Here is a 13420-nt window from a genome sequence, read left to right as displayed (position 1 = left end):
TTGGCATGAACTTCATTCACTCCACCACTTTCTTTTTCCTTCTTCTGGCTCTTAACTCCTGCTATTTTTCAACTCTCTTTCCTCCAAAGTTTTCCTGCCCTGTAAGACTCTTTCCCCATGCAACATGGTGTATTGAAGTATGTCCAGGCTTCATTTTTGTGCATTTTAATGGACATGTTTGCTTTTAATTATAAAAGTGCTACAGACTTATTGTTTGAAAGGTTACTTTCGCAAAATGCATTAAGTAAATAAAGTAAAAAGAGAACTCTCTCTTCTCTACCTGACCAGAGACACCTCCCCAGGACTAATCTGTTAAAAGTGGAATGTAGTTCTCCAGAATTTTTGGCACCTGCATATGCATGAATATGACTTATGCATTTATTTTAAAAAGATAAACGTAATCTAAGAATACATGCTGTTCTGCAACTTGCTTTTCTTCAATTAATAGTATGCCCTGGGGTTGGGGTCATAGCTCAGTGGGAGAGCACTTACCTAGCATGTGTGAAGCACTGGGTTCAATTCTCAGTATGCCATAAATAAAATAAAATAAAATAAAGGTCGGAAATATTAAAAATAATAATAATATGCCCTGAACTCCTTTCCATGTCAGTCCACATATGAATGCCTTTTTCTTATGGTGTTCTTTATTTAATTAGCTCATTAATAAAAGATATTTAGACTGGTTCCAGTTTACTGCTATTGCAATCAGCACCAAAATGAGCATCTTTGTGTTTGTATCTTTGAACATTCGTTCAAATATATCTATAGGATGAATTTTTAGAACTCCTGGATCAAAGGCCACACACATTTACATTTCTGTATTCTCCATGACCCTTCTTACCAGACAAAGATAGGATTGAATCTGTACTCATATACTTACTAGCTGTGTAACTTCAAAAAAGTGACTTTATTCAGTCTCAGCCTCAGTTTCCTTGGCTGCAAAGCAGACATAATTTAAAGTCTGTTTTAGAGTTGTTCATGGATTAAACAAAATGCTTTATTCATAGTAGCTATCGGTTTGCACACACATATCCCTTCTCTCCCCTCTTTTCCATCTCTTAACTCCTCCCTGGGTTTTTGCAAAGATTTGGCAAAGATCCCATTTCAACATCAGCAAATATTTATAGAGCAGCTAATATTTCAGGGTTTGACAAATGCTGAAGGGGACTCTGAATGCTGTTTTTTTTTTTTTTTTTTGGTTTTGTTTTAAGTTCACTGTCCTTTTTGGAACTTACAGTACTGCACAGGAGGAAAACATCTCCCAGATCCTAGTGTATGGTAGGCCCTTACTTAATATTGTTGGAATGAATGAGTAGAGAAAGGAAGGAATGCAGTTGGATGAATAACACCACACAGTCTGGAGAAGAGCTTAGTGGGAACCCTATAAGCTAGGGTAAGGAGCAATGGATATGATGATTCACAAAACTTTTCCTTTGCATTTTACCTAATGGAAAGAAGGCATTGGAGCTGAAGACCAAAGCATTTGACTAGAAAGATACTCGAAGTCTCATATTTTATCTTGAAACTTCACATCAATTTTGTGTTCTTCTCTATAACTTATTGTTCTCTTCCATATAAATGGCATCTTTCTAGGATTGGGGAAATGGGGTACTCCAAAAAGATGGACCATATTTATCAGGTGACTCAAGTTCTTCCTGGCACGCTTTTGGGGAGGGATGTACTAGGGTTTGGGAAACATGCAATTTAGACAGATGCTGAATGAGCTCTCACTTCCTGCTTCTTCCCTCTGTTGTCCTAAACACTCACCTCCCAACTCTTCCCTCCCAACTTTCTACTGAAAGTTTTCCCAACCCCTCTGGTCTCTTCAATCATAGTTATGTTTTCCTAACTAATCTAAATTTTATGTAGAAATAGCACTACACAAATAATATTTAGGAAAAATAACTGCAAAAGTTTTCCAATAATATTTGAGGTCATTACGGTCTCAGGGGACACCCTTCATTTATACACATTGTGCTGGCTTCTTGGTCTGTTTCATCCCTGTCATCTATGTCAATAGACTCTTGGAAGGATTTGGCTTGTTTTATTTAAATCTTGAAAAGTGCCCAAACTAATGCTGTGGTCAATTAAAGTAGCTGGAGTTTTGAGCACTCGGTTTAGTGTTCCCCTTCGTGTTTGGAGAAGTCTGTAAATGAAACATATGTTTTGAATCACCTCTCCAGAGCTCTGATCTGTCCACCTCTTCCCCATCTCCACTGCCTGGGCTCTGGGTTAGGTCCTTATCTTCCATTGCTTAGATTATTTCTCTGGCTCCCTTGATGGATCTTGTTTTTCCACTCCACCCCCAATGAGTCTGCAAGAGTAGTTTTCCTAACACAGCGATCAGTTCATGCCACTCCCCTCCTTAAGATTTAGATGGCAACGATCCATAACTATATGCAAAAACATCATGTTTCACTTACATGCATGCCTGAAAGAAGTCAGACGCAGAAAAAGTATGCACATTAAATAAAGCACAAAACCCAGCAAAACCAATCGATGATGTTAGAAGTCAAGATAGTGGTTAAATTTGGCAGGGGTAGGGAGCAGTAATGATTGAGAGGAAGCATGAATATGCTTCTGATAGGTTGTTAATGTCCTATTTCTTAATCTGGGTGCTAAGAAAATAGATGTGCTCTGTTTGCAAAAATCCATCCAGCTTGTTTGGAGCAATCTTTTCTATGTCTATTCCTTCAATAAAACATAAAAACAAAAGAATAAACAAATATTTGTTGCTTCATCTTGGCCCAATACATAGTCATTCATGTATCTCTCTCATGTCCTTTCATCAATCATGGCCCTTTGAACTAATCACACCAGAAAGCTTAATGTTCTCCAAATACAGCACACTTACTTTTTCCTGACGCTTGCTTGACAGCTAGCCCTTCAGATGAAAGTTGACTTATCCTCTGGGGCCCCACCAAGTATCACTTCCTCCAGGAGATTTCTTCCTGATCACCTCCAGCAAGTTTAATGGTTCCCTTCTCTGTACTTCCACAATATTTTGTAATTCCTTTTCTATAGCTGCTGAGCATACTTCCCATGTTAAAAAAAAGATAGGACACATGGTCAGGGTGACCTGGAAAATCCAGCTGTGTATAACACATTGTATCGTTGGGTAGTAATTTCTCTGGATTTGTCTCTCCAACTAGACCTGAAGTTCTTCATCATTTTTGAGTCATAAACCTCTTTGACAAACTAGGAAAGCATAGGGACCCCCATTTAAAGTAAATTTTATTAAGGTATGAATCTAAGTGCACACATTACAGATCTATCTATATAGCTTAATGAACTTGAAAAAAGAGAATACATTTATATTTCTAGCATCCAGAACAATAAATATCTTAAAAGTCTCAGTCCCACCCCATAAAGAATAAACTATCTTGACTTCTAACCTAGAGATTAATCTGCTTTTCAAATTTATATGAATTATATCATACAATATACACCCTTTTGTGTCTGGTTTCTTTGTTCAATTTAAGGGTTGAGATTCATGCATGTTTTTGGATATAACAATTGATAATTCATCCTCATCTCTAGGTGGTATTTCATTGTATCAATATACCTCTGATGATTTATTCTTTTTTTTTTTTTTTTTTGTGGTACCAGGGATTGAACCCAGTGGTGCTTAACCACAGAGCCACATTCCCCAGCCCTCTTTTTTTTGTATTTTATTTAGAGACAGGGTCTTGTTGAGTTGCTTGGGGTCTTGCTAAGTTGCCAAGGCTGGTTTTGAACTTGTGATCCTCCTTCCTCACTGGATGACAGGCATGTACCACCACACCTGGCTGTTCATTCTTCTATTGATGGACATTTAATTTGTTTTCAGTTTTGTATTTAATGAATAGTGCTGTTCTGAGCATCCTCATGCATGCAATACATGTATATACTTGTTTCAAAACACTTTGCAATACCTAAAATAAGACACATAGGAGCACAAAAGAAATTTTTAATTTACAGTTTTTAAAATGAAAAACAATATTTGAGATATAGTTACATATGTACTTCTTTTTTATTCGGGGTGGGTTCAGGGGATTCTACTCAGTGGCACTCAACCACTGAGCCACATCCCCAGCCCTATTTGTATTTTATTTAGAGACTGGGTCTCACTGAGTTGCTTAGCACCTCCTTTTTGCTGGGACTGGCTTTGAACTCGAGATCCTCCGGCCTCAGCCTCCTGAGCCACTGGGATTACAGGCATGTAACACCGTGCCCAGCTACATATGTACTTCTTTATTAACATAATTCCTAGGTCTAGTGGTGTGTCTAATAACTATTATAATTTCAAAGTAATGACATACAAAATGAAATTTCAAAATTTCTCCTGAAAACAGTATGCTATGAAAGTGTCTATGATTTCTGTTGGTGACAAAGTCATCTATTATGGCAATACTTCTATGATTTGTTGAATACATTCATAATTGAAGGAAATATTAAATTTCATTAAAGGTTAGTGAAAAATAGAGATGTAAACTCATCCAAGTTCAGAAAGTCCCTTAATTCTATTAGGTTAAGAATCTCTAGATTTAGCCCACTTAAAAGCAATATTCATGTCCCAACCATATTAAAAATTCAGAATCTGGCAGAAAGCTTGGCACACAGTAGATGTACAATAAATAATTTTTGAATAATAAACTCATGAATGATGCTACTTAACTTTTATTGAACTTGTAGTACAGCGAGGTATTATGCTAAGTACCTGAAATGTTCTTAAATCCTCCCAACAACCTTTGATTACTGTCCTTATTTAATTGATGAGGAATCGGAGACTTGGATAGGCTATAGAACTTGCCAAGATTTTCAGCCAGTAAGTATCAGACTAGAAATTCCAATTCAAATATTTCTGACCCATAAACCTTCAACTGACTGCTAACTTCTGTATTTTACCACTGACAAGTGAAAGAGATTAATGCATAAATTAATGAATTTAACCATGTACATCTTTTATTCCACTAATCTTTACAAACAGTAGAACAATTTCAAAAAGTAGTTGGCTGACATTAGTGATACAGTGTGGTTGTTGAAGAACAGTTTTTAAAAGGGTAGAATGAATAGCTTATTGTCATTTATAATCCGATGGCAGTTGGGTACATAGTTTCCATATTTCATACTTTCCATAATGTTTTAAAAATTACAAGTTTTAAACAGCTGATGGGTGGTTATGTTTTCCAGAAAACATGATTAGATAAATTCATTAATGGTGGCTTTAAGCTTTTCCTTGTTAGTTCCAGCAAACTCACCCACCTTTTGACCTTTTTTGAAAAACTGGAAGGTGGGCATGCATTTGACTTCACACTCTGCAGCGACATCCTGGCAGGCATCCACATCTACTTCCAGGAACAAGACGTCGGAATATTTTTCAGAGAGGGAATGAAGGAAAGGCTTGATCATTTTGCAAGGGCCACACCAGTTGGCTGAGAAGTCAACTACTACAAGTTTGTCTCCTGCAGCCGCCAAAGCTTCCTGAAAAACTTCCTTGCTGTCGACCTGCTTCACCATGGCTGTTGGGGGTCTGACGAGCAGCAGCTGGAGTAGATGGGAACAGATCCAGAAAGAGCTGGAACAAGAATATTTCTTTATGTGAAATAACTTGGCCCCTTGAAAAAATTAAACCCCAGTGCTCATTAAAACACTGTCCTTTAATCAACTGAACTGGCTTCTAGCAAATGCCAGATGTCAGGTGTCTACAGTGCCAAGCCCAAGTAGGATACTCCTGAGTCCTTCATTCACAGCAACCAGTTCTCAGCACACGTCATGTTGCTGTGGAAAATTATCTGATCACCGAATCTCCCCTCCTTTCTAGGAAAACACTCATAAGAGTCACACTCAGTTTGTGACATTTTGTCCCATCTGGGCTCTCGAGGAAGCCATGGAGAGGAGTAAAGGAACCCTGGGATGCCAGGGGTTCCAGAATCCTCTCTTGTTCCTAGGGCTTGAATAGGTGGGTGTTTACTGGGAACTAAACCAGTTGGTCTTTCAGATGCGAGGGTCTTTTGGTACAAAGGAAACAGATTAAGTTTATTAATTTTTCTTAAAAGGTGTGCTCCACATAAGGACTCCTAAAATTTAGGAAAAATTAACCAGATACTTAGATAGATTTCTGAACTTAGCTATTCTCATTTTACTGTTTTCAAAATTATATAAATAGCTGGTCTCGGTGACACACACCTGTAATCCCAGTGACTCAGGAGGCTGAGGTAAGAGGATTGCAAGTTTGAAACCAGCCTCAGTAACATAGGGAGGCCCTATGCAATTTAACTGGACACTGTTTCAAAATAAAAAGCAAAAAGGGTTGGGGATGTAACTCAGTAAATTCAATCCCTGAGTTCAATCCCCAGTACCAAAAAAAAAAAAAAAAAAAAAAAAATTTATACAAATAATGTTCACCTATGTTAAGGCATTCAAATATATGAGCATTTAAAGTAAAAAATGAAAATCTCTCTCATGCTCCTGAACCCACTCCTCAGAATTAACTACTGTCAACATTGTTTCAGGTATAGATTTCCAACTTTTTTCTAAATACATATATTATGTATTTTTATCTGTATGAATATACAGGGGTATGTATGTATACACATTCATATATACACATAAAGCATTACTGTTCACATATTGTTTTACAGTATAGTTTTTCCTTAGCAATGTGTCAAGGACATCATGTCAGGCCACTCATGTTTTATTAAGAGTGCAGAGTAGGGTTGGGGATATAGCTTGTTTGTAGAGTGCTTGCCTTGCAAACTCAAGGTGCTGGGTTTAATTCCCAGCACTACCAAAAAAAAAAAAAAAAAAAAAAAAAAAGAGGGCAGAGTATCCCATTTTAGGGGTCCTTTATAGTGTTTTTACTAGTCTCCTACTGAAGGTCATGATTATTTTTTTTATTCTGTTTGTTATTGGAAACCACATGGCAATGAACAAGGATGTTCATCTTGTATGAATGTCCATACATGAATTTCTAGGCAGGTGCTGTACCACAGAACTACATCCACTGCCCATATATGTGGATTTCTGTAGGGTAGCTTCATTTTCATGGATGTGCTTGACCCAAGAGTCCCATGTTTTGACTTTTTTATAGTTATCAACAAACTCAAGAGGAGACTTTTTAGACTTCTGTCCCTAAGGAAATTTTCCACAAGGTTTCAACTGACTGTAGCTCTGGATTATTTCATTCCTAAATTCACAGGATTCCTTTATAGTAAAGTTAGCAATGTATTGTATAATCTCTCCTCCAGGGTACAATTTAGCTCCTACCCAAACTGTCTTTTATTTCAGAAGTGATTATTTATTGGCAGCAAAATTCAGAAGCCTCTTATGCTTCAAGTAAGACAATAAACTTCATCTTCATTGTGAACTGTTTTTTCCTGGTCAGCATACGGACACCTACAACTTTTTTAAGCCCATGTTCAAGCTTCCTTCTCCTTTTCTAATTGTATAAGCAAAAGAATATGTGGATTGATAGGAAAGGGAACTGCATGAAAATATATAGAAAGTGACTTTATTTAGAAATGGAACAAGGGAAAAGTTAAGAAAATTGAAGAAAAAACCACTGAAACGAAAACTTGAAATCATGCCATAAACTCCTCGGGCCTCAATAAAAATTGATTTTTTATTATAGTCTAAGAGAAAGAATTTTCTTAATAATTTTATTAAGCAAATATGAAGATATTTTGTAGAAATTATTTTAATCCTGTCAACACATTTTCTTCCTAGTTTGCAATGTCTCCATCAGACAGATAAGGAAACTGAGTCTCATAGAACTGATGCGATTTGGTCAAGATTTTACAACCAGCAAAGTGCTTAAGTTGGGGCCCAGACTCAGATTCACCTGATTTTCTTTCCACTGAACTGCATCACCTCTCTTGCCATCTACATTGCAACTCAGAACTTCATGGAGAGAATCAAGATCAATGAATGAAGGTGCTGAGATGCAGAATTTGGCTTAGCACGAGGAACATAAGGAGATGAGTTCCCTTCATGGGCGGCCAGATGATAGGTCACTTGTTGGGGATTCTGTAGATGAAATTCTAGAAGTGGATCAAACACTGGATCAAATAACTTCCAAGTACTCTTCCAAGTCTATGGATGTATCATTTGACTCCCATGCCCATTTTACAGATAGGGAGAGAACAATTGAGAGACTTGCTTAAATCCTTGTGATTCTTTTACTGACCTACTAGAAAATGCCTGCTTTCAAGTTTGCATACTTTCTTGCATCTTGTCTATACAGCGTTGGATCCCTTTACCCATTTGTTCGCAACTGGCTAACCTAGGTACCATTTGATATCCTACAATAAATGTATGAGATCAGGGACAGCGGGTGTCATACTTTTCTTCTCCAATCTCTTCTGAGAACAAAGGCACAGAGGAAGCCTAGTCACCCTGTATCATCCTACTTCTTGGTAAAGTTTGGGACTCCGAATCCAGTACTCTACAAAAGTCTTCATAACATACGTATACATTTAAAAAAAAAAAAAGCAACGGCCTGGAGAAAGCAGGGCTAGAATACTCCCAGAAAGCACAAAAGTCAAGCCCAACCACAGGGCCATCCTGTACAAACTCTGACAATCTATTGAAAAGCAATCAGGGTTGCATTGATTTTATCATCCCATTTGGTGAGAAAAATAAAGAAAAAAGACTGAGAAGGGTCTTTAAGAAACCACACCTTCTGGGCTGAGGCAGTTGTGTGATGGCTAGACACCAGAAAGACTGGCTCAGAAAACGCACCCCACAGTGGTGGAGCCTCTGCATGTTTGAGAATAGGCCATTTGCTGTGTGTGTCACCTGTACTCCATGATACAAGTCCCTGGCTGAGAAAGGAAACCACCCATCATGAAAAGAACCCACCGTTCTGAGAGAGATTGTTCCCCAAATTCTCTGTAACAAGGTAGAAAATTAGTTTGAAAACTGTGATCCTTGCTCATTTGACTTTGATTAGATAGCTAAATTCTTACTATTGAACTTAAGGTAAAATCTGGGGAAGTAAATTACTGTAAAGGCTGCTAGAAAGGCTTACCATTGAGTTAACAATTAACATGCAAGTAATTTGACTCCCAGGAAACCTATTTATTTGGACTATCTGGCTCAGGTAGCTTTTTATTGTAGTTTTAAACATTGAAAGAAGGGTTAGAAGGGCCTCAACTACAGGTAGAGGGAAAGATCAAGTACTTTCTTACTGAATGGCCAAGTCATGCTGGAAAATAGAAAGAGAAGGGATTGAGATCCATTCTGTTGCCAACATTCAAAATCCAGCCTCTGCCATTTGCCAGATCTTTGATCTTGTGCAATTACTTAACTTCTCAGTACCTCAGTTCCAGTTTCTAAATAAGTATAATAGGCTAATACCTGGTAGAGTTGTAAGAACTAAATGAAATAATGTACTTAGAATAGTACCTGGCACACGGTAAGTTATACTATTTTATATTTTAAAGATAAGAATGTCCACATCATGTACAACCAGAAGAACAGGAAGTTATACTCCATATATGTATAATATGTCAAAATACATTCTACTGTCATGCATAACTAATAATAACAAATTTTTAAAAATTAAAAAAAGATAAGAATGGTGATTTCCCCCACCTCCTGCATTTGAAATGAAAACAATTTGCCATGAAGAATTAATATGGTTTTATATTCAGCTCTGTTATGTTTAGTTTTCACCAATAGCAAGGACTATAAAAAATATAAAATAAAAAACTAACTAGACTCATTTTTATATTTCATCTCTATTTACACTTCTCATAATCTGCAAGTGATTAGATTTCATTTTATTACTTCTGTTAAACTATAACATGTTTATTATCTCTCCCCGGGCGTGGTTCACACTCAAAATGCTGTTGACTTGTTCAGCATCCTATCTGTTGTTATATAATTTTGGCAAGCAGTGTGAATGAGATTGTGAGAAACTTGTCTTGTTCAGGGGATCGTGTTCATAAGACATGAATTATTAATTTCTTAGAGTCTTAAAGAGTTATAGGTCTTTTTAAAAGTAGAGAGAGGAGGAAGGTCAACAAATGACTAAGATTTAACCCAAATGATTAAAAGGACAGGATGTTCCTTTTTGTCCCTGGGGGCCACAGAAGGAAATGAGAACTAAATTTAATGTTATGAGTTCTCATGTTCATAAATTGATGTCTTAGATTTGTGTGTCCTAGTAATTATGCTCTGCTTTGGAAAGGCTTACCCTGATAGTTTAGTCTGAAGGTAGAAATTCAGCAGCTGAGTTGGCTGGGTAGAAATTATGAAATAAAATTGTTGAGAGTTTCCAGCAAGGTATTTATCTCATGTGTAAACACAGGGCACATTTGCAAAGCGGAATTTGAGTGTCATGTCCTATTGTCCCTTTTCCTTCCCACCTCAATGGTAGGACTGATGGATGTCACGCTGTGGGAGCATTTCACTCTCCTCTGTGCTGTTCAGGCTCTGCTATTGGACATTTGCATGTTAGTGAAAATTTAGGTCACTGTGTTATAGCTCCCAGAAAGAATTTATTCTGAAAGCTTTATCTCTAATTGTAGATTGCAAAGATTTTATCAGTGTCAGAGATGGCTCCAACTAACTTAAACAAGACATGGATTTATTGGAAGAAAAAGGCTCATGGCTCCTATTGAAGGAAGAGCTGAAGAATCAGGTCTGGGAAATGACAGGAGCCAAGTGAGTTCTATGAGATCTTTGAAGTAGTATCTAACCATGGTTTCTTTAGGGACTTTCCCTGAGCAGAATCCTGATATGTTTAAACCTTTGTGTTACTTTACTCAAGGTTTGCAAGCTAAGGAGGGAATATCTGGTGGGTTCAGCTTGGAGCCAACCCCTACCTCAGGGAAGAACAGGGTGCCAAGACTGCAGCAATGAGGTAAAAAAAAAAAAAAAGTTCTACAGAGGAATATTGGGGTTACTGGAAAAGGAAATAGATGCTGTGCAAACAGAACACACATTTACTATAATCATCAAGTAAGGGAATTTCACATATGCATAAATAGGGACACGTTGGAGATGTAGTAAAAGAAGAGTGTGTCTTGCTGTCCTTGAAATTCTAGCACTTAGTTCACCATATTTCTTTACATGATGAATACTTCTGAGACCCTTTCCTGGTCTCCAATGAGTAAGTCAAATGAGATAGACGGGACTCCAGAATTCTTTCACTGGTTCTCTCAAAAGCTTTTAAATCAACACCTTGTGATTTGACTGTCTTTGAGAATATCAATGAATGCTTAAAACTACGCTCTGGTCTTTTGGAGTGCCACCAAAATGTGGTTTTAAGGTAAATATTTGAATGAACACAGATATATCTAACCCACTGCAATAGCTTGCAGTCCACTGCCCATCTACAGTGCTGGCTAAATATGCAGTTCCGGTACAACTGCAGACCTACAACAGCAGAGTTTTGGTGGAGATGGGCTAGGTTAGGGGTTGAATGTAAATTTTCACTAAGCTGCCCAGGTGATTTTGGTGTACACTTGAGTTTGAGAACCACTGAACCAGACTCAACAAATCCCAATATTTATTGAGCATATACTGTATGCCTGTCAGTGTTCTAGACTCAAGAGATAAAACAATTAACAAGATAAGTCTTCTTTTTGAAGACACTATTGGGGGGAAATTAATGCCAGATAAGTATGAAAATTAAGCTGGGGCTGGGGATGTTTGCCTGGGATGTGTGAGACCCAAGGTTTGAGCCCCAGCACCAAAAATAAATAAATTAATAAATTAAAATTGACATGGTAATTATAGAGTGGAAATTCTCAGAAGAAAAAAAAAAAAAAGAGGGTAATTGCAAATTTAACAGAAGTGTTTTCCTTTACCTGCCATATTATTTCTTCTCAAGATTTCTTCATCTCAGATAATGGTACTGCCATCCATACCCAGATGCTCAGGCCAAAGACTGGGAGATCACTCTGGATCAGTTGCTCTCTTTCCCTCCTGTCCCTCACCTGCCCGGTGTACTCCATCAGCAAGTCACTGTAGGTCTGCCTCAAAAGAGACCAGGTCCATTCACTTTTCCTCTTTTCCACAGCTAATCCTACAAGACCCTATTCCCTTTTACAAGAATTACTTTAACATGCCTAATCATGTCTCTACAGTACATTGTCCACATAGCCAGAGTAAAATTTCAAAAATGTAAATGAGACTGTATCCATCCTTGGCTTAAAACCTTCTAAAAGCCAAACTCCTCACCCTAAATTAGACCAGCTCTCTGGCCTCCTCTCAGGCCTCTCTGCCTCTCATCACATCCAACTACAGCTGGAGGGACAAGTTTCAGCCCTTCCTAACAAAAGTAGCACCCCACCCCCACCACGGTCATTGTGAACAGCCTGTTTTATTTTCTTCATAGCCTTTATTTATTTACACATTAATACCTGTTTTCCCAGTACAGTAAAAGCTTCATGTGCACAGAGAGTTTTGTCTGTTTTGTTCACTGCTCTGTCAATAGCACCAGAAAAGTGGCCAGCACCTAATAGGAATTCACTGTTGCCTCACTGAGTGAAATGAGTGAATGGATTAACTGAGCGGAAAGGAATTGAAGGTGAGGTGACTTAGGCTATCAGTAAACAAAGGCTGAGCATGTCAAGGTTATAAGTTTAGTTGATCTTGGCCTTTTGGCTAAGATCAAGAACAGGGTTATGGGTTTGGGAATAACATATATTCTAAAGTTGCCCTACACAAACTCTTCATTCCAGGCAACCAAGTTTACTTTCTGTACTAACAACATACCTGACTTTCCTGTCCCTGTTCAGCAAAGAGATCTGAGTTGTACATTCACAATGAGCATTGCCCTAAGCAGAGTACTATGGGACCTGTCTCAGAAAAGGCACCTAGATCCCTGTGTCCTTGCAACCTCCAATATCAAAAGACCCTTCTCCTCCATCTTACCCGCATGAGAATTCTGTTTTTATTCACTGGAGAAAAGATAACCTATTCAAGAAATGGTGCTGGGAAAAATGGAAAGTGGCATGTAACAAAATGAAATTCAACCTCTGTCTCTCACCCTGAATGAAACTCAACTCACAGTGTATCAAAGACTTAGGCACTAGAATAGAAATCCTGCAGAAGAAAAAGTAGGCCCAAATGTTCACCTTGCAGGTCTAGGATCTGACTTACTTACTTTAGGGAAAGCACAAGAAGTTAAATCAAGAACCAATAAATGGGATGGATTCAAACTAAAAATCTTCTCAGCAAAAGAAACAATCAGTAATGTGAAGAGAGAGCCTACAGATTGAGAGAAAATCTTCACCACACGCACCTCAGATAGAGCATTAATCTCTAGGGTATATAAAGAACCCAAAAAACTTAACACCAAAAAATACAAACAATGCAATCAATAAATGGTCTAAGGAACTGAACAGAGGCTTCACAGAAGAAGATATACAATCCATCAACAAATATATGAAAAACATTCAACATCTCTAGCAATTAGAGAAATGCA

At 37.7% G+C, this 13420-nt stretch overlaps 1 protein-coding gene and 1 long non-coding RNA gene across 2 annotated transcripts in view; one reads left to right on the top strand and one right to left on the bottom strand.

Annotated features, from left to right (window-relative positions):
* The window catches only part of LOC306660446, a 356489-nt gene that overhangs the window by 67754 nt on the left and 275315 nt on the right, over positions 1 to 13420 (top strand). The window lies entirely within an intron of this gene.
* On the bottom strand, positions 4946 to 5529 carry LOC306659177 (thioredoxin-like). Its single transcript, XM_079136592.1, has one exon. It carries the CDS (start codon positions 5497 to 5499, stop codon positions 5182 to 5184), a length of 318 nt encoding a protein of 105 aa, XP_078992718.1. The 5' UTR covers positions 5500 to 5529; the 3' UTR covers positions 4946 to 5181.

The sequence above is a fragment of the Sciurus vulgaris genome, assembly GCF_902686455.1.
Source record: "Sciurus vulgaris genome assembly, chromosome: 4".
NCBI classification, from domain to species: domain Eukaryota; kingdom Metazoa; phylum Chordata; class Mammalia; order Rodentia; family Sciuridae; genus Sciurus; species Sciurus vulgaris.
Note: the sequence above shows the minus strand (reverse complement) of the source record. Positions and strands in the feature narration are given on the sequence as shown.